Source organism: Delphinus delphis, chromosome 17, assembly GCF_949987515.2.
Source record: "Delphinus delphis chromosome 17, mDelDel1.2, whole genome shotgun sequence".
NCBI lineage: Eukaryota > Metazoa > Chordata > Mammalia > Artiodactyla > Delphinidae > Delphinus > Delphinus delphis.
The window spans coordinates 79,421,916-79,442,586 of NC_082699.1; the positions used below are offsets into that span (position 1 = coordinate 79,421,916).

Here is a 20,671-nt window from a genome sequence, read left to right on the forward strand (position 1 = left end):
TACTCAACAAGGGCAAATTTTATGTTATATTTAGTTTACTACAGTTACAAAATTAAAAATGTAATACACCAAAAACCACTGTCCTGTGCACTTAAACGGGTGACAGGGCTGGCAGGTGCTGGCAAGGAGGTGACAAAATGAGACCCTCACTCATTCCTGGTGGGAGCTGGACCGGTGCAGGCGGCTATCCCTGCAGGCTGTGTCCACACTGAGACCCGCAGACGCTCACAGCAGGCTCACTCCAACAGCCCCACTGGCCACAGCCCAAGTGCCCATCCCCCGACGAGCGGAGAAACAGAAAGCGGTCTCTGCACACAGTGGAGGGCCGCTCGTGTGCTGCTCGAGACCACAGCACGACGATCCTCAGAAACACGTTCGCGACAGAAGCCAGACGCCGAAGTCTGCATGGTAGGACTCCCTCGCGTGCGCTGCCCACAAAAGACTGGTTCACGCAGACGGAGGTACGTTAGTGTGTCCTGGGGGTGGGGGGGGCAGCAGAGACAGGACCGACCACAGAAAGGGCTGAGGGAATGTCCTGGGGTGACGGAAACGCTCCAGCACCGGGGGGTGGTGATGGCTGCACAACTTCGTAAACTTACTAAAACCTACTGAATCGTACACCTGCCCAACAGATGAACGGGGCGATATGTAAACCGTACTCAATAAAGCTGGCGTTAAAAAGTGGCACCACAAATCAGAGAGGAAAGAACGGACAGCTTAGCATGCATCTGCGGGGAAAGGCTCACTATGTGGAAGAAACGAAGCGAGGTCGCACCTCACACCACAGGCTGGGTAACAGGGACACCGGAGCCTCCCTGACACCCCAGGGCCTGCTCCAAGGGCTGTGAAGCACTGCACTAATGTATGTACGTATGTACGTATTTACTTACTTATTTATTTATGGCTGCATTGGGTCTTTGTTGCTCCGAGTGGGCTTTCTCTAGTTGCAGTGAGCGGGGGCTACCCCTCGTTGCGGTGCGCGTGCTTCCCACTGCGGTGGCCTCCCTTACTGCGGAGCACAGGCCCTAGGTGCGCGGACTTCAGTAGTTGCGGCACGGGGGCTCAGTAGTTGTGGCTCGCAGGCTCTAGAGCGCAGGCTCAGTAGTTGTGGCACATGGGCTTAGTTGCTCTGCGGCAGGTGGGATCTTCCCGGACCAGGGTTTGAACCCGTGTCCCCTGCATTGGCAGGCAGACTCTCAACCACTGCGCCACCAGGGAAGCCCCCTGCACTAACGTCTTAATATTCACAAGCTTCCTACGTGGTAAGTACTACCGTTATCCCAATTTTACAGAAAGGAAACCGAGGCCCAGAGGGTGAACAACTTGTGCAGGGCCACGGCCGCGAGGGGACTGGGGTCTGAGCCCCAACCGGAGCCTCACCTCCACCCCGCCTCACTGCAGCTCGTAAAGCCAAACTGGAGAAGGTACAGGAGGGGCGCGTGGCCTTGAGTGGGGGCAGATCCTGGAACCAGACCCACATGGAGAAAAATGGAAGGACGCTCCCATAAAAACAGGAAGGATTTCAGCCTGAGAAAGGGTACCCGGGGCAAGTTATCAGGCGGTGACAAGGAGACGCTGTCTGTGACTCCAAAGACTGATATGCCAGGACAAAGAGCCTCCGAAGGGCAGGAGGAAGCAGGGGACAGGGGCGGAGGGGCCTCTCCAGCAGGCAGAGCGCCCCTGGAAGCCCGGACCCTGACACACGCAGGGGCAGGGTGAGAAGGAGGTCGAGGAGAGTATGTGAGGGAGCACAAGGGCCGGGACGCAGCCGGGCGGGGGCTGTCGGTACAGAGGTGGCTGCGAATGAGACTGCACGTGAGCTGCAGCAGGAGGCGCGGGAGACACGCGACACCCCAGCTGCAGTGAGCACCCTGACCACAAGCTGTGAACACAAGGAAGAGGAGCCAGGGTGCCGGGAGGGATGGCCGTTCCAGGGCGGGGTGCATGTCCTGCAGCGCCAGAAGGCACCCTGGGGACCACGTGAGCAACTGGACAGCGACAGTGAGGTCCTGGTGGGAGTCGCGGAGTCTGCACTGCTACCCACTCCCGGTGGGTGCAGGCAGGGAAGGGACACTCTCCCTCTGAGGGCAGCGCTGGTGACAGTGCTCCGAGTGCGGTGGACAGAGCAGCAGGGCTGTTAGCGCCGTGCCTCACAGTGGCGTCCCCCACAGCACGCGCATTAACAGCTGCTCCACGGACCCGACAGCAAGGGAACAAGGCGACCCCACCGCCAGCGCCAGGAGTGACGGGACTCGGGGCTGCGCAGAAAGCTCTGTGGCGGTGACCCTGTGACATGTGGCCATTGGACCACCCGAAGTGACAGGCGTCCTACAGGAGGACGCCGTGTCCCCAAGTGTCCTGAGTCCAGAGGGACAAAGTGAGGAGACACGAGGGGCTGACCTCTGAGCCTCAGGCCCAGGAGCAGCACCCGGCACCCGGAAGGGGAAGGGGCAGAGACCTACTCCGGACCTAAATTATTCACAAGAAAAGGGAACGCGCCTCTTTAACAAGCCAGCGCTTTATGAAGCAAGGTTAACAATTCCACTCGATTCGGTGGAATATTATAAACTCTCTGGGGCCCATCTGAGGACTTCCACTTCAGGAGCAAGGTGACGACTCAGCACTTTCTATATTATTTAGAATAAAATTAACCCTCGCCGGCCCAGGCTGCTGCTTCTGCTCCCGCGGATCCGGCCTGCTCAGCGCTTTTCCCACCTATAATTACAAGCTGCTATCCATCACGGGGCAGCCTCGCAGCCCGAAAGGGACGCAGTAAGCACTTCCACTAATAGAGGCAGACCTTAAAGACCGCTTTGATATTTTCATTTAAATGGAATCTCTAACAATAATCATCCCCAGCCTCTGGGGGTCCTGCCCCACCCCCCACCTGGGTTGCTCTGGAGCTGCCTGCTGGGCCCCGCCTCCAGGAAGGGCTGCCCTCAGGGTCATCACTGGCTCTGCTTGGGGCCCAGGGTCTGCGGAGCCGGCCCAGCCCTTAGGCTTGGGGCAGGAGGAAAAGGATTCGGGGAAGGGCTCCACCGACTGCAGAGAGCCGGGCACAGGAAGGGAGGGGTGCGGTGCGCAACGCGGGGGCCGGGGCCGGGGAGCTGGCCCCGCACTGACACGCGATCCCCATGCCCAGGGCCCAGGCCTGGTCCCCCACGGCAGACCACGGGTCCCCGAGGCAGGGCGGTCACTCACAAGTGTGTGGGGAAAGGGTGGCAGCGGGCCTTGCTGCAGCCCCTAGGCCAGTGAGGAGGCTCCCTCTCGGGGCACCGGGACCGAGGAGGCCTCTCCGGGGTCCCCCACGGCCCGTGCAGCCTCCCCCCAGCCCCGCAGGCCCGTGGGGGCGGGCCCTCCCAGAAGGAGCTGCGGCGCCGAGGGCTGCTCAGCTGCTGGGGGCTTTCCCACAACGGCAGCCCCGGTGCTGTGCTGGGCTGAGCCCACAGGTGAGCGTGACGGGCGAGGACACACCCGCGAGCCCCTCCCACCACCCACGCCCCTCACCTTCGCACCCAGTGGGCAGTAGCCTTTGAGGAAGTCGGTGCAGACCTCCGCCTTGCGGGACACGTAGACGTGACTGTAGGGACAGTTGCTGTTGCTGCAGATCCCTTTCAGGAAGTAGGAGCACACAGGCATCTGGGGGGGTGGAAAGGCATGAGGCTGAGGGCAGGCCACTTCCCCCGAGCCCCCCTCCTCACCCCACTTCACAGGCAGGAACGCCAGGATCCCAGGGCCCCACCCAGGGCTCCACCGCCAGGCATGAGCCACACACCGACTGTGGAAATAAGCACAGCGCTGGCCAGCAGGAGGGGCCGCCCACCCTGAAGTCAGACCCTCAGCCTCCCCAGAAGGTGTGGTCGCCCGGGCAGAGCTCGTCTGCCCTCACACGGTCCAGATGAGGATACTGAGACGGGGGACCCAGCCCAGCAGGCTGGCTCAGGCCCTGATGTGCTGTCACGTGAGTCCATCACCTGCCCCGAGCCTGCCTGGTTTCCAGGGTGTAGGGCTGGGGTGGCATGGGCCAGGAGGAGGTTGGTCTAGAAGAGCAGGGCTAGGGGGTAGGAGGGAGGCGGTGCATGGGGGCTCTAGGTGGGGTGTCAGCCCATAGGGCCTGAAATCCAGCAGAGTTTCCAGCTGCCTGATGCGTGGACACCTGGCAGCGTCCGTGAACTGGAGACCTGACTTGGCCTGGTGAAGCCTGGCCACGGGGCTCTGCTGAGCACTGAACGCAGGCGGGCACTGTGGAGGACTGGTGCAGGGGGCAGGCTCCCAGCACCCTGGCCCGTCGGCAGGTGGGTCCAGGGGAGACCTGGTGGGGGACACAGGGTGGGCAGCCCCCCTTCTCCCCCCGTGGGGGGACTGAGGCCTGAGGGCCAGCAGACAGCGGGAGGGGAGGGTGTGTGCCTCTGAAGTCGCCCAGGCTGACTCCTCGGTTGGGGCCCCTGCGGTGAGCCCTGCCCCTCCAGCAGGCCAGCCTCCTGGCGGGATGGAACCTTGCCAGGAGCTCGCACGGCTGTCACCCTGTAGGTCTCACACCTTCCACAGGCCTGATACCTCTCGGGGGCCTCCTCCCTCCGCTGTCAGACCTGCCTGCCCTGCCCACGTGGTCCCCGGGCACCCCCCACTGCTGGCCTCTCCCGGCCGGACTCCTCACTGCACCCCACTGGACTCCCGCCTGCCTGCAGAGGACACACAGGAGCTTCAAAAAGCCACTTTTCTGGGGAGAGGTGTGGGGTCGGGGGCAGCTGAATACGACTACAGCTGAGGAGGGAAGGAGAGAAAGCAGAGAAACAAAGGGTGATTTAGCGAGGAGACTATTTTTAATTGTCTTTTAACTGCAGCGCAGAAGGGAGCGGGGAGCGGTGGCCTGCGGCCGGCAGTGCTGCGGCTGCAGACAATTCCCTTAATGTGCGTTTTGATACAGGACCCAAATTAGCGCTAATAAAAAGGGGTAATAAAGCCAACTCTTGCACCAAACGGAACTCCTCTAGCTGTCAGCATCAAGAGGAAACTGCGTTCTCATTTCAATTAACCTTGTTTGCACCCAGCACGTCCACACAAATAACAATAACATTAATTCAGGGCGCTGGTGCAGGGCTTCTGCGTTAGACAGCTCAGAGCCTGCACCAGCTTTGGAGCCGGAGCTAATGAACCCGAAACTCGACGTGAATTTCCAAATTGCTCACAGCAGAGTTTCGAAGCTCTACTAGGGAGAAAAATGCTGATTCTTTTCAAGTTCCTCAAGGGGAAAAGCTGCAGCAGCAGCAGCGCCTCCGCCGGATCCCGCCTCCTCTGACCCGCTGCAGCCCCCGCTCCGCGCAGTGGGCGGCCCTCCGGCCAGCACTGACCCCTGACCTCAGAGCTCCCCGCACTGTGCGCCCCCCTCCGCCACGGCCCGGCCCTACACCTAGGGGCCACCGGGCACGTGGCGGGACGGAGGGGCAGAGCCTCCAGGTCCCACCCCCGGCCCCACGGGCGCAGGGGACAGGGGAAAACTCACCTTCTCCTTGGAGACGTGGTGGGAGAAGGGGCAGGTCCCGTCCGTCTTCTTGCACGTGCCCCGAACAAACCTAGGCAAACAGGGAGGGTCTGAGGGGCGAGGAGCCCGGGGAAGCCCCCACCCCACCCGCAGGGAGGCCCCAGTGGGCGCACCTGGTGCACACGGCCACCTTCTCGGGGTCGTGGATGTAGGGGCAGTGCTCGCCGCGGTTGCACCTGCCGAAGCGGTTGTAGTACATGCAGTACTCCTCCTTCCTCCGCCTCCGCCTCTGCCGCGCCTGCCGCACGATGGCCAGGCTGCGCTGCACGGCCCGGCTGGGGAGGGGGCAGACGTCCGTGAGCCCCGGGAGGACGGGGAGCACCCCCGCCCCCAACCCCAAGGGACGTACCTGGCCAGGGAGCGGCTGCAGCTGCTGGCAGGGTCCAAGCGGCCTGTGGTGGAGAGAGGCCGGGTCACTCCAGGCCCACCGCCCCGGCTCTGCCCTCTCCCTGCTCACCTGCCTGGCACCGGCCCCCTGGGATGCCCCACCCTCAGCTCAGGCACTGCCACCCCTCCAGGAAACCGCTTGCCCTCCTGGGCCCCTGCCAGGCCCCCTCCCAGCCCTGTGCAGGGGAGAGGCCGAGGCGAGACAGCAGAAGCGGACGGGGACGAAGGCTCAGGGACCAGGTCTGGTGGCACAGCTCCTCGAGGCCACCCTGGTTGCCGGCCAGTGGTCTTTGTTTTTTTAATTAATTAATTAATTAATTAATTTTTGGCTGCGTTGGGTCTTCATTGCTATGCATGGGCTTTCTCTAGTTGCGGCGAGCGGGGGCTACTCTTCGTAGCGGTGCGCGGGCTTCTCACTGCGGTGGCTTCTCTTGTTGCGGAGCACGAGCTCTAGGCACGCGGGCTTCAGTAGTTGCGGCACGCGGGCTCAGTAGCTGTGGCTCACGGGCTCTAGAGCGCAGGCTCAGCAGTTGTGGTGCACGGGCTTAGCTGCTCCGCGGCATGTGGGATCTTCCCGGACCAGGGTTCGAACCCGTGTCCCCTGCGTTGGCAGGAGGATTCTTAACCTCTGCAACACCCGGGAAGTCCTTGGCCCGTAGTCTTGCCTCAAGGCAAGTGGTCCCAGGAACAGTGGGTGGTGGGGCTTCCCCGCCACCTCCCTCTGCCTGGAGGAGAACCCAGGGACGCGTGACCTGAGTGGGGTCTGGGAATGCCACCTGGTTCTGCAGTAGCTAAGAATAGCTTATTTAAAGCGTCGTAAGATAAAAACAAAAAAGATGTGTATGGCCACAAATCCTGAAGTCCTCACTCCCAGGCCCTGAGGAAGCCACGTGCCGACGGCGGCCTGTGTCGTGTGGCTGGAGGCCCTGGCGGGTACCCGCTCCGCACAGTTTCGGAGGCACCGTGTAAGACACTCCTCAAAACCCCAAGGGCACAGACCAAGCAAGGCCTCTCTGAGGTCACCGATTGTGGCCTGAAGGGGAGTTGCTCACAGAGTGGTCAGTGGCGACAGGAAGGGAACAGGTGGACGTGCAGCCAGGGCAGCTGGGGTTTGGGTGGGGCTGGGCCCTGGGGGCAGGGGATGCGGGGCAGGCGGGTGGCACTGTCTTCTGCAGTGTGAGCTCACCCTACAGAAGGGGCATCCGGGCTAATACACGGCTCCCGCCTGCCTTTTTGATACCAGGTCACTCCCCAGGACCAAGGCGGGCCGGGCAGGGTGAGAGCTGCTCAGGATGGCCACAGTTCCTCAACACACACATGACCCTTCCCAGACCAGATCCGGTTTCCCACAGGCAGCTGCTGAAATGGATCCGGCAGCAGGAGGCACGAGTGACATCACTCAGAAATTCTAGGGACCTGAGGCGATGACAAAGCATCCCAGGTTTAAAAAGGGACGCCCCCAAGCTGCCTGGCCCTGAGCACCCGCCCCACCGGAGCCGGAGCCGCGTGGGAGGCCTGGGCAGGCGGCCCTCCTGTCACCTGTAGGGCCCTCTCCCTGGCTCGCCCCAGGGCGTCCTTTCCCAGGGCCCGCTCAGCTTGGTCTCCCGAGCTCCACACCCAGTCACACCAGTGTTCTGACACTTCACTCGGCCTGTCCAAACCCAAACCCCTTTGCGCCCCACAGGCCGGACCCTGAGACGCCCTCCTCCGCAGCCCACCCTCTGCTAAGCCCTGCCGCTCCCTGGACGCTCTGTGAGCCCGTCCTGGGCCAGTGCCCTCTGGCCAGTGTCCGCCCGCCTCTGAGCCTCGGTCTCCTCAAGTTAAAAAAGGCGGCTCCAGGGCTGTGCCGCGAGACCCCCGCGGGAGGGAAGTGCTCTGCACGGCGGCCCAGGCGGCTGCGTTACTGTATGTGAATGGGGGAAGGGAACGCGATGACACAGAAGGGAGAGAGGGGGCTCAGAGCGTGAGGGCTGGCGGGGAGGGGGTCTTAGGACGGCTCCAGGCCATACTGGAGTCTGGTTTCCAGGCCGGGGACACCCATCCTCGGGGTGGCAGTGGAGGCCAGTCCAGATGGCACGCAGTGGCCCTCCGCCTGCCAGCCTGAGGGTGACAGTGCAATCTGATCACTGTCGGTGAGCGCGGCTTCCGGGGCAGTCGCCCAGGCTGCCAGTGACGCCGTGGCGCCATCTGCTCCCGCCAGGGGCCACTGGCGTCATGCGCCTGCCTGTCAGACCCGCCCGCAGGCCTGGCCTCTGGTCGGGGCGGCAGGGCGGGGGGGGGGGGGGGGGGGGGGGCGGGTGGGCAGGGGGGGCGCGGGCAGGTTTACTCCTCTGTCCACTTCTGCTCTTACAAACATGCCAGTGCAGGGCCCCGCAGGAGTTTTACAAGCACAGGCGGCGCCTCTCCAAGTACTCTGCAGCGCTAAAACAGGCACATGAAGTAGCTGTTCGAAAAGCGGTGTGGAGGCGCTGAAAGGTTCAGCGGAAAACCCTTGGCCACCGCAGAGCAGGAGGCACTGAGCCTTCTGGAGAGCTTGCACTTCCCAGGGGTCTTCCCAAAACAGACTCAGGCGGTGAGGCAGCCCCCGCCCAGGCAGCGACTCAGACCGCCCCCACCCCCACCCTGCCCCGCACTACCTGCCCAGGGCACGTGGTGGCAGGTCAGCAGCAGGGAAACTGCCCACCACAGCCTCCGTCTGCCCCGGTCTGGGGCCTGGGGCTCAGAAGAAGCCTGGGAGCCAGGCCTGCAGCCCAGGCTGAGCAAGGTGGCTCTGGCAGGGGGACTCGTGGCTTCTGCTCCACCGCAGGGCCCTGCTGGCTCTTGGGGCCGAGGCACAGGCCAGGCCCAGTGGAGCCCCATCAGAGCCCCCGCCTGGGAGGACCCCCGCCAGGTTCCAGGCCAAAGCATGTGAGGGGGTGGGTCCCAGGGTTGGGCCCTCTGGGTGGGCAGACCTTAGACCTGGGAGGAAGTGCTTGGCCCCGGGGTTCCAGGGAAGCAAGGTGTGCCTGCTAGAAGGCCCTGCCCCTGGGGCTCGGGAGCTGGGCAGGGCAAGGCTCTCCCCAACGAAGCCTGGGATGGATCAGGCACCCCAACCAGGGGCTGATGTTGTCCCAGAGAGGCCGGCAGCCAGGAGGCGGGGGGGAGCCCCCGCCCCCTCCCAAGGAGGCCTGCACTTTCTCGCTGGAGTCAAAGTTCTGTCGACTCCGGAGTAGAAAATTTATTTCTTTAATTATCATTCACCTAAGTGGGCTGCTGGTCCACAGGCATTCCCACAGCTGGGAGCAATCCACCTTCCTTATAGCCAAGAATCGGCCACCCGTATGGGGGTCCAGGCAGCTGGTGCTGTGTTGGGCCGGCCTCATGCCCCCAGGACAGGCTGCCCTGTGGTCTGTGCTCCAAACCCCACCTCCCTGCCCCGACCCTGAGGCGGGAGGGCTGAGCCCCAGGGCTGCCCCTTGGCAGCCAGCAGGCTAGTCAGCAGGGTATGGGCAGCTGTGGCCTGCAGGGGCGGGTCAGCAGGGAGGAACCCCCCCCCACCCCTTCCTCACCTAATTGCCCAGAGGCTGGAGGGCTGGGGGGAGATGGGTGGGGAAGGCCAGGGCGCTACCCTGCAGCTGTCCTGTCCCTGCTGCTCTGTCTGAGCGGGGAGGTGGGATTCTGCGGAGCTCAGCACTTGGAGGGCAGCGGGCTCAGCGTGGCATCCTCCCCGGGGAGAAGTGTCGCAGCCCCCTCCCCGGCCAGCTGCCAGCTCAGGCGGCAGGGCCGTGCCCCACAGTCCCTAACGCCGGCCCCTCCCACCTGCTCTGACCGCACCCCGGGGCAGCAGCCGGCTCAGACCCGGGGCCCAGCGCCCAGCAGGCTGCTCGAACGTGGGGCCCCGCGATGCCTGTGGGCAGGCTGAGTCCAAACCCGCTTCTTCCTCTCAGCCTCCAGGCGCCTCTCCTCCGCCTGGATGCAGGCGTGAGGGATGCGAGGGGACGCAAGGAGCCCAGGTGGCGGGTGCAGCCCCGTCCCACAGGCCCACCGGCCCATTTCGGATCAGGCTCACGTGCAGCCCAGGGTCCCGGCGAGGGCCAGGACAGCCCCAAACCACAACCTGTCCAGCCCAAGGGAGGACAGCAGGGAGCGGAGCGGGGGTCCTGCCTGCTGGGCCGGTCGTGAGGGTGGGGTGGGGGGGGCTCGGGCATAGCTGGGGCCAGAGGTCGGGCCCACGGAGAGGCTTGGTCCCTCGGGCCGCCGGATGGCCACTCCGCCGAGCGGCCGCTGCAAGCCCTGTGCGTTTCTCTGGATGTCTGGGCACCCACGGCCCTGTCCAGCCCGCCAGCAGGCCTGGCTGCGGCAGCCCTGGGAGGGGCCTGGCTCAGGGGAAGCAGCAGGCTGGAAGCGGCCATGGACAGAGGAGGTCTGAGGTCCCTGCCCTCTGAGATGCCCACAGCTGCGTGTGGGCCCCACAGACTACGAGCACACGTGCTACGGGCCCGCTAGGCAATCCGGGTGGGACAGCAGATCTACCCGCCTTGCCTCAGGGCATCCCCTGACCCAAGGCGGCAGCCCCTCGGGGCTGAGTCTCACCAAGGCCCCTGAGGAGGCCCAGCCAGGCCTCTGCACCTGCTCCTCCACCACCAAGCTCCCGAGGTCAAGGCAGAGGCCCTGAGAGGTCACACAGCCCAACCCCTCTAGGTAGGAAACTTCCTCCAGGCAGGCGCAGAGTGCCTGTCCTGGGGAGCCCGGGGCACCTGGCCTGGAATTAGGCAGCCAGGCGCCCCAGGCCAACAGACAGAGGCCCTGGGAGAAGAGAGGGAGGGCTTCCAGGAGGGTCACCCGCGCCCTGCCTCCTCCCTGGCCCGGGCCTCTTCTCCCTCCTGCCCCTTTGGGCGGGTCGGGCTGGGGGCTGGGGTAGCTGGGCCTGTGCAATCCCCGTACCACCTGCAGCCTCTCCTCGTTTTTCTCCCTTTTCGACAGCAGAGAAAAAGAGTAAAACTGGACTGAAACCAAACTATTTTTCTAGTTAATGTGCACAATAAGCAAATCCAAAGCATCTCCTTCTCTGCGGCCTGTTTCCCAGGCTGCGGAGGCGCACGTGGTGGTGGCAGCCTCCAGGCACAGCGGGGCGTTGCCAAAGCAATTAGGCACCGCAGCCCCAGGTGTTCACTCGCCCAGGCCGTGTTCACCATACCCGGCTCACCTCCTTTGTCCAGGAGCAAAACACAGAAAATCAGAGGCGGCTTAGCCAAGCAAGAGGCAGGGGCACCCAAGCCGTCCCTGGGGGGCCTCCCCATCGTGGCCACTGCCAGCCTTGTGAGGGGCAATTGCTGAGGCTCTGCGAGCAGGAGTGAAGTGGCCCTGGGGCTGGGGCGCTGTCTGGGAAGCCCTCGCTTGGGCCGGGCCGGCTCCGGGAGAGCCCCAGGCCTGGGGCCTCAGACAGGTGGCCAGCCTGGAGCAACCGGCGCACGCACAGCCCTCACCCGCCAGGAGCCTCACCTGCGCGCAGGAGGGGCCTGCTGCCCCCGTCGCCGCCGGGCCGGCCGTAGGTCTTGGAGAGCTTGTTGGCCGACACCTTGTAGAGGACGCCTCCGATACAACGGTAGCCTTTGTTCCGCCACCGAGGGGAGCCGGGCTGGGCTTTCCCACCCGCTGCAGCAGTACGCAGGCCGTTCAGCACCAAGGACCTGCAAGGACAGGGAACGCCTGTCAGCCCAGCCCCAGGGCCCGCGGTCGCGGAAACCTGTCTCCCGCCCTCCACTGGCACAGGAGGGGGCACCCTCAACCCCACCAACCAGGCTGGGACTGAGCCTCCCCCTCCGACACGCACGCCTCTGCGACACGGCTTCGAGGGGGCTCCTTTGTGCCCTGGGCGCTTGCACTAAGGTGGCCCTGAGGGTCTACTCTAAGGCCTGTGGCCATCACCACTGCCCGGGAACACCTCCTGGGCGCTGCCCCAGTGGTGCCACCCCGGCTTTGGGAAGGCCGTGCTGTGGGGTCAGCAAGCTCCACTGCCCACCCTCCCTGCCTCTCTTCCATTGCACGGAGGGCCCTGCATGGAGACTGGGAGGGGACAGGCTCACAGACCCTGCTCCCGCCGGCAAGCTGTGGCAGGGGAAAGACTGAAGTCTCCTCGAGGTCAAAGGCTGGCAGAGGACTGAGCCGGCTGTCCTGGGGTTAGCGGACGCCCAGGCCAGCCCAAGGGCAGACAGGTCGGGATAAGTCCCCCGACAGACACACAGCGCGCAGCGGCCACACACACCCTGACTCAGGTCCCACAGATGGTGGGCCTGCAGCTGCCCTGGTGGACCTGCTCCCCCGAGCTGCCACGAGGGGTCCAAGGCCCTCCCGCTGCCCAGGGCCTCAGGGCTCCAGAAGGACTTGGCCTTGCACCGCCCCCCAACCCCGTGCGTTTCAGCAGGAATCTGTTTATGCAACTTGAGCTTAATTCCCTATGAGCTCAGATTCTGCTAATCACGCTGTCCCCACCCAGTGTACGTTCGGGCCCCACTGGCAAACCTGGGCAAGGGAGCACCAGCTGTCGCGTGAGCATCACCTCTACCCGAAGATGGCCCCCAAGGAGCAGGGGGGCGGCGCGTGAGGAGGGTGGTCCTACTGCAGGCAGTGCCACCAGCAGCAGCCCGGGGCCCAGCAGAGGAGCCGGCTGAAGCCAGGGCCCGTCCTGGGGCACACACGGCACCCTCCCTCTGGGTTCTCCAAAGTGCTCCCGCTGAGGCCCCTTCCCCTGGGAGCATATGAACCCCAACTCCACCTGGGCAGCAGCACACCCTTTCCTGGCTCCCTAGGGCCAGGGAGGGGGCCCAGACCTGGGTCTGAAGTGCAGACGGGACGCGGCAGGCCTCCGGGCCCACCCCTTGGCCCCCATCTCTCCATCTGCGAGTTGGGGGTCATTCTCACCAGCCGAGTGAGCCGGGTGCTGGGGACCTGAAGCAGCACCATGAGGCGGGAAGCTGAGGAGGCCCGCCAGAAAGCGCACAACCCCGTTTCCCCTAATTAAAACTTAAGTTCACAGAGACCGATCTTGGAGCGAAGGACTCCTGCCAAGGGTCCTCGGCAGCCCGGCTCACGCTGGCCGTGCCGACAGGCTCCAGCTGCCCTCTCACGGGGCACGTGGGCATCCTCTGGGGGAGGAGCCAGACCTCCAGGCTCTCCCGGACCTTGGGACTGCAGATCTACCCGCCTTGGCCTCAGGGCATCTGCATGTTCAGCGGGCACCTGCCCTGTCCCCTGGGCTCACACCAAGGCCAGGTGGAGGTGTGAGGAGGGGGCAGGGCTGGGTGGGGTCTCCGCCCCTCACTGCAGAGCGCTGTCAGCCTTGGGAGCCCGGGGCCCTCTGCAGGAGCTGTGGCTGCTGCCCGAAAGGCACAGCTTGGCCTGAGCCCTGATCTCCAAGGTTGAGAGCAGAGCCCAGGCTGGTGGTCACCACAGCTCACTTAGCCCGAGGCTGAGAGGCCCCCGACAGCCCCGGCCCCCAGCCCCGCACCATCCCGAGCCCTCAGAGGTCTCCCCGCCCACAAACCAGCCGCCCTTTCATCTGCCAGCCCCGGGCGAGGCGCAGCGTCGGGGCCCCCCCACTCCGCAGCCCCCATCTGTGCACCCAGGGTCGCCCCCAGCGCGCCGGCTGCTCGTGGCACTCAGGCCCTCACCGTGGGGCGGCTGCTCAGGGACAGCCCCCCGCCTCCCGCACAGGCTGTGCATCGCAATCGTGTGACTGCGCTTGCCAGGAACAAAGACGCGCTCAGCCGCCCCTCCCATTACCAAGGGCACCCCCTCTCCCACCTGCCTCTCCCTCCGCCCAGGGCGCTGGCCCCCATCAAACGTGAGAGAGAGACGGTGGGGAGGAAGGGAGTCAGGCCCTTCAAGAGGTGAGGAAGCTCCCCACCGGTGGGCATGCGCTCCTGGCTGAGGCTGGACAGGGACAGACCACCGCCCCCAGAGGCAGCCACGCAGGCGACGCCGTGGGCCGTGGGATTCAAGCGGCACGTGGCAGCCCAAGGAAGAGAAGGCCCCGCCCAGGCAGGACCCAGCAGGGTGGAGGCCGGCAGGTCCTGGGGCCAGAAGGAACTGGAAGCTTCAGGGCAGAGCGTGTGCCGGACCCCTCAGGCGGCCCCCGCCCAGGGCCTGCGTCCCACAGCTCTGCACACAGAGAAGCCTCAGTCTGGGGCTGTTGTTGGCCACCCCCACCCCCAGGAGAAGTGGCCCCGTTAATCGCTGCCTTCTGCGATTTGCTCTTACTGCTACGACGCCCATCTCAGGTGACATTCCTCTCTCGGGACAATGTTGATTATTCTTATGGATGAACACGACCAACCGATCCATCCCCTTTCCGACCCGAAAAGCCATGCCCCTGGGCTCTGGTGCAGTGGTGGGGCAACTGCGGGCCTCCGGGAGGAGCGGAGGCGCAGCAGGCCTCCTGCTCCGAGGCCCCGGCTCTGTGCTCACAGTCTGTGCTCACACCTGGGCCCAAGGACCCCGCGTGCCTGGGTGCAGGGCTGCAGCACGAGAACAGCCCTGGAGCCACAGCTCCCTGGGGCACCCCAGGAGCCTGGGAGCCAAGCTGGGAGAAGCTGCACTCCCAGATGGTGCCCTGGGGCTGCCTGGGGGAGGTGGATGCACCCAAAGAACTCGGGGAGGGCTGGCGAGGGCTGGGGAGGGCCCCCAGCCCGTGGAAACCGGCCCGGCCTGCAGTCTCGCAGAGCCGCCTCTGCCCCTCCCTCTCCCGCTGGTCCCGCTGACTTTGGACCTGTGGCCTGGCAGATGCCGGGCAGGCGGGAACTGGAACAGTGGGCTGGGCACCCCCCCCCCCCCGCCGCCCCAAACACCTTGTAGCCTTTCATTGCCGTGGGTGTCACAGCACTCCAGTAAATTGTTACCCTAATGGAGAGGACAGCCTTTGGAAACGAACTGTATTGAGAAGAGGGGATAAAATTAATGAGATAATAGCAGGGCCAAGGACCCAGAGAACGCGCCTGCCCTCGCAGCAAGGGCCTGTAATTCCTTTTCTACAACAGGAGCCTCAGATCTAAAGGCTGCTCCCATCCGTCCGGCAGGCCCATGCCGCCAGGAAATTTCATTAAGGCTGGAAAATAGGAAAGGTATTAAGCGAGGATAATGAAGGCCGGGGAGGGAACCTGCCTTAAGATAGTCCTTTTTCTCGCCTTTGTGATGGGAGGCATGAACTTTCCCTTCAAATCCATTTCTAATCCATTTGAAATACTACAGCAAATTATCTTTCCTTCAGCCCGAAAGCGGCCAGCCAATTTACTCCGAATAGCAGTGACAATGCCCCAGGATTTATCACCATAACCTTGACTACTCTGGGGTGAGGGCTGGGCCTCCCCTCGGCCCCCTGGGGGCCACGAAGGACAGGTGGGGGGGAGATAACGTTTTAAATGAAAAGCGGCAGTAATGGGGAGAAAGACACACACGCCACAAAAGTAGGTTTAAAAAGAAAAGCAGCCGTGTGTCCGCTGCCTGGGGAGCAGCTAGAAACTTCTAGGCCCAAGGCCATCCAGGAACTCCAAGGGGCTCTGCCCTCTGAGGCCCCTCTCACCTGCTGTACCCAGGAAGTGAGTAGAAAGTCCCAGGGAAAATGGACCCCGAGAGATGGGGCATCAGGGTCTGGGTAACACAGGAAAGCTCTCCCCAGGGAGCCAGGATGAGCGTGACAAAACCTCTGCTCGGCCTGCGGGGCGCACTGCCGGCACTGGCCGACTGCCCAGCCTGCCAGGGCTCCCCCACTCCCCAACGGTTTCAAAGGCTGGCCCTGGACACCCAGGCTCCCTGCACGCTCCCTGGCCACTGCCCAAGCAGGTCTGTGCAGCCCCCAACACCATGCGCAGGGCGCCCCTGCTGCGGGTCCGCTTCTCGGGCTGCACGGCTGAGACGGGCCCACCCAGAGCATCCTGGGCTAAGCAGCCTGGCAGCCTGGGGCACAGGTGTGCGTGCACGGAGTGCCAGGCAGACCAGCACCTGAACGCCACGCACCTCACCTGCCCCAGCGCACCCAAGACCCTGGGCCGAGGACAGGCAGCCTGCCAGGCCACGTCACCTTAAGGCCCACAGAGTGGCTCCTCCTAACGGAGGGCATGGTCAGGTGCAGGGAGGCAAGGGGCAGGGAGCCGGCCTGGCCCTGGAGACCCTGGAAGCAGCCCCAGCCTCCAGGACACCCTGGGCAGGGCGAGCCTCACCCTGGAGCTGTGCCCGGGTGCCCAGGCCTCCTCGCCAGGCCCACTGGCCTTTAAACTGACACGGCCTCAGGCCGCCAGCACAGCCCCGCGGGCTCCTCCTCGGCTGTCACTGCTCAGGTGGGATGGCAGGACCACACTGGAGCTGAAGGGGCCCCGCTCCGGCGTACCCACTCCTGAGGGCTCCAGGCCTCTCAGCACCCAGTCCTAAGGCAGCCTGGCACAGGCCCCGTGGACCCAGAGAGGGTGGGACAGAGCCTGCTGGGGACAGGGCCAGGCCCAGGGAGCCCGCGCCTGGACAAGTTGCTGGCGGAACTGGCGGCTATGCTCCAGGAAGGCCCCTCAGACACAGAGCGCTTCGCTGGTACCTTCCTTCCAGTCCCCACAGTCTGCTCCCCTCCTCCACACGCCCCGCACGCCCCGGGATGGGGACGCAGCCCGGACCTCTGTCACTGGTACCGAGGAAGTGGCCCTCTCGCCCCAGAGGCAGTCTGGGGTCCTGCCCTCATTCACGGCTCCCTGGTGGGGTCCCCATCCCATCAGTTGGTTTGAAAGCTGCACATCTGCTCGAGCTCCCTGCGCTCCACCTGCCCCCCCTGCAGGCGGGTCTCTCGGGCCCTCAACGGCCACTGCGACCCCCCTTGAGCCAGGCCTGTGCACGTGCCATCCCTGTGCCTGTCACACAGGTCTACCTGGAGACCAGGTCAGACGTCAGGTCCCTGGGAAGCCTCCCCCAAACCCCGACGGCACAGGGCTGTGTCATACCTGGGAGCGGGCACCACGGGGCGGGGGCCGTGCCAGTGAGCGGGGGCTCCAGTGACCCGTGCTGGGTGAATGCACACCAGGAGGGAGGCTGGGGGGCCACCCGGGTCCCGCACACCGGGATGCCCTGAGGTGTGAGGGGAGACACACAGACGGGAGACCTCGGTGGGTGGGAGACAGGACACGTGGGGCACTTACACCAGGAGAGGCCCCTGGGCTCAGCTGGAGGGACTGAGGCCGGGGCTGGGCAGTGCAGGGCCAGGAGGCGGGCAGGCTGGCCGGGAGCAGAGAAAACAAGTGGGGAAGCATTTTTCAGGAAGTGGAGCGGCTTCCACGCAGCTCCAGGCAAGCGGGGAGTGCGCCGTCAGCAGAAGGGGCACCCGGGGAGGCGGCTGCGCGGCGAATCCCAAGTAGGTCAGGCTCAGCCGCTGCCGCCACCGTGACGGCTGCAAACTGCTTAAGCGGGCTTTCCACGGAAACGCTGACGGCCTGGCTCCCCGCCACAGGCTGCGCCCTCCCAGCTGAGGCCTCACTCGGGGTCCTGGCCGTCGTGCAGGGCATCCTGTCACGCAGGTGCTGACAGAACGTTCTGGGTTCTGGGGGCGAGGGACAGAGGCCCTCGGGGGCTAGGGTCCAGGAGGGGTGGCAGGGCAGGCTCCCGGGAGCCAGGGACTCAGCGGATGTACGGACGGACGGACGGACGGTGCGGGCCTCAGGATGACTGGGGCCACCTGGCTTCCTGGGACCCTCCTCCCGGCGTGTGACGTGCTCCTCCTGCGTGTGGCCCCGGCCACCCTGGGGCAGGGGTGAGGTGATGGCTCGGCTTCCCAGGACACACCTGCTCGCAGTGGATGCGGGGCTACGGGTCCGGGTGGGAGCTGAGGCCTGAGGGCCCTGGTGGGTCGCGACAAGGACAGGACAGCCCTGGAGAGAGCTGGCCGGCCCAGGGCACAGGCTGAGCACTTGAGGGTGGAACTGCGGGGGCGGGGGGTGCAGGCAGGGGGCTGGCTGCCACGGGCCCCCCTGACCCAGCAGGACACCTAGGCGTCGTCTCTGAGGGTGCCTCTCCTTCCCAGGGGGTCCCCGCTAATGAACAGAAATGATTCGGGGCGCCCCTGGCCAGCCGGCATCTGGTGGGCAACACTAATCGTGCTGCCCGCAGTACGAGCGCCGGGGCTGCGTGAGGGGGGCTGGCTTGTTTTATGTGCTCACATCTATTCAATTGGTATTTCGATCAATGCATGCATTACAAGCTTTCCTTTTAAGAGCCTAGTAAACAACAAAATAGAAAGTAAAATTCTCCATAAAATGACACTTTTAAAAATCCATTTCAGCTGAAGCTATTGGTGTTTTGTATGTTAGCTGCAAAAAACAGGTTATTATTGGGCCTTAATGGCCCCACTCCAGAGGGCAGAGTTCAGCTCGCTGGGCTGAGGGGCTGGGGGAGCCCAGGATCAGGCAGCCAAATAGCTGGTGTAGCCCAGGGCGGGACCTCGGTCCTCTGCACCCAAGGGTCGCCTTCCATGCTGGGCTGTCGCCCAGGGCTCCCCTGGCCCCTGACGGCTGGTGAGGGGCAGGGCGGGCCCTTCCTCTGCTCCCTCGGCCCCTCCCATGTCGCTCTCTCTTGCCCACCAACTCCTCCCGCCCCCCCATCCCGGCCCTCACCGGCTCACTGTGCCCGTGAACTCCAGCCCACCCATCCCAGCCCTCTCCCGCAGGGCTGCATCGGCGAGGCGCTCCACGTGGGCAATAGACAAGGGAAGGCGGCTCAGGCAGTAGAGCGCCAGCCCCAGGTTCTCTGGCTCCCTGAGGACACCCCTGAAGGAGCCCTGTGCCAGTCGCCTGGCTCGTCCGGTCTCCGGCCCTTGCACCCGAGGACGCCCCCGGGCAACATCCGCGATGCCCATGCCCGGGTTTCAGGTCCAGCCCAGCCTCCACGTCCCACCCCGAGCCAAGACCTCAGACTCCGCCCACCAAGCCCCGAGGGCGCTTCCTCAAGCTCCCTCCTCAAAGCTGGGCCAGCGCATCAGCCCCTGCTGCCCACACACCATCCTCAGAGCAACCCCTCCTCTGTGCCCTGGTGCCCACTGCTCTGACCCCCATCACCAGGGACGCGGGGACCAGCGCCCAGAGAGCCCAGAGAGCGCCCCCACGGAGCCCTGGTAGCGGATGGGCCGAGGCCCCAGTGAAAAGCCAGGCCACCTAACCTCTGGCAGCAGAGGGCTCGCGCTCCTTGGCCAGGCCTCCCATCACCTACCTGCTCGGCAGCCCATCTCGGGGCCTCTGCCCTCACACTGCCCCGCAGTCCTGCTGGCTGGCGCTCGGCGCGCTCCACCTTGCAGCTGGCCCTTCTCGGGACGCGGCTCGCAGCCTCTCACTCGCAGAGCGCCACGCGGCCTACTGCTCAGGGTTAGAGGGCCCTGGCCACCTGCACCCCTCCCCGTCTCTCCAGCTCCCCTCCAGCCCCAGAGCCAGGGCTGCCATCTGCTCGGCAGGCACCTCGCTGCATCCCCCCTGCACCTCTGGCTCTCACACCAGTCGCCCGTGTCCCTCTGGTGACCCCCTAGGACATTCACGCTTGCATGTACGTCACGAAGAGGCCCCAGCACCTGGACGTGGCCGAGCTGAGAGACGCTGGAGGGCAGCCCAAGCGGGAGCGTGTGACACAGTGGGAACACGACCAGACCCCTGAATGCTACAAGCCCCGGCCCTCAGGGACCCGCATGTCACCGCTACGTAAAGAGACTCAGGAAGAGAGGAGGGGGGGGGGGGCAGGTGCCCCTCCCGCACAGTCCCCAGTGGGACGGCTCCTCCGAGAGTCACACGTGAGCACAGCCTGGCTCCCCGGGAAAGGGGGTGGTGGCCGCGCAGACGCGGGATCCAAGCAACTCCAGGGAAAGGCCCACGAGCTCAATAGCAAAAGTTCCTGAGAGGCAGAGGGTGAGCAGGCAGCTAGCTGCAAGGTGAACACACGCCCGTCAAAGCCTCCAAGACACCAGCAAGACTGGCTGGGACCACAAAAAAAAGCAAAACAAAACACTAAAGGCGACACCTTGGCAGGTGTGCCCGCAGACAGGCAAAACCCACGCGACACCGTTTCTGCAGCACCGAGACGAGGCAAGCCCTGCACAGAGGGCAGAATGAGAAGCTTAAGTGCAGGTGGGTGGGTTTGGAGGCTGGCTGGCTGCGGAAGGCTGAGAAACTGAGCCAGTGTTGCTACGGTTCACCTGAAGAATACGGAGGCCAGACACACAGTCTCTGGCTCTGCATTTTGGTGGGGGGAGGGGCTCGTCTCAGCAAACGTCTCTGTGAGGAGACAAAAAAACCTTGACCCCCCACCTCAGATGGCGAGTAAAAGTTAACTCACGAAGGATCGTAGGCTGAATATAAATGCTAAAATAGCCAAGCTTCTAGAAGAAAGCGTGACCTTGGGGTAGGCAACTATTTCTTCAACACGACACAAAGAGCACTACTCATAAAAGAAGACCGATAAATTAGACAGCACTGAAAGGCAAGCCCCACGCTGTGAGAAGATATCTGATAGAGAAATGTAGCCATAATATATAAAGAACACTAGCAAATCAATAAAAAAACAAACTAATACAAAGGTGGGCAAAAGACTCCATAGGGCACTTCACGAAGGTCTGCCAAAGTGGGAGAAGACGCTGGCACCGTGAGTCATCGGGACGTGAGATGCCACCCTAGCCCCCGTGACCGGAGCACCCTCACACTGTGGCACAAGTGCAGGCTAGGACAGCCGTGGGGGAGACCGGCCTTCCCTGCTACAGCC

The 20,671-nt window shown here is 64.3% G+C and overlaps 1 protein-coding gene across 2 annotated transcripts in view; it reads right to left on the reverse strand.

The window, feature by feature from the left end:
- Positions 1–20,671, reverse strand: part of ZC3H3 (zinc finger CCCH-type containing 3) — an 80,182-nt gene that overhangs the window by 14,342 nt on the left and 45,169 nt on the right. The window contains exons 5-10 of one of the 2 annotated variants that reach the window (XM_059995270.1): positions 11,411–11,598; positions 5,892–5,934; positions 5,656–5,817; positions 5,504–5,573; positions 3,508–3,639; positions 1,064–1,176 (exon numbers count right to left, since the gene is read on the reverse strand). In XM_059995270.1, the coding sequence (XP_059851253.1) occupies positions 1,099–1,176; positions 3,508–3,639; positions 5,504–5,573; positions 5,656–5,817; positions 5,892–5,934; positions 11,411–11,598 (673 nt within the window). In that variant the 3' untranslated portion in view covers positions 1,064–1,098. Of the gene's footprint in view, positions 1–1,063; positions 1,177–3,507; positions 3,640–5,503; positions 5,574–5,655; positions 5,818–5,891; positions 5,935–11,410; positions 11,599–20,671 lie in introns of those variants that run through there. The other variant, XM_059995269.1, reaches the window with a different exon arrangement.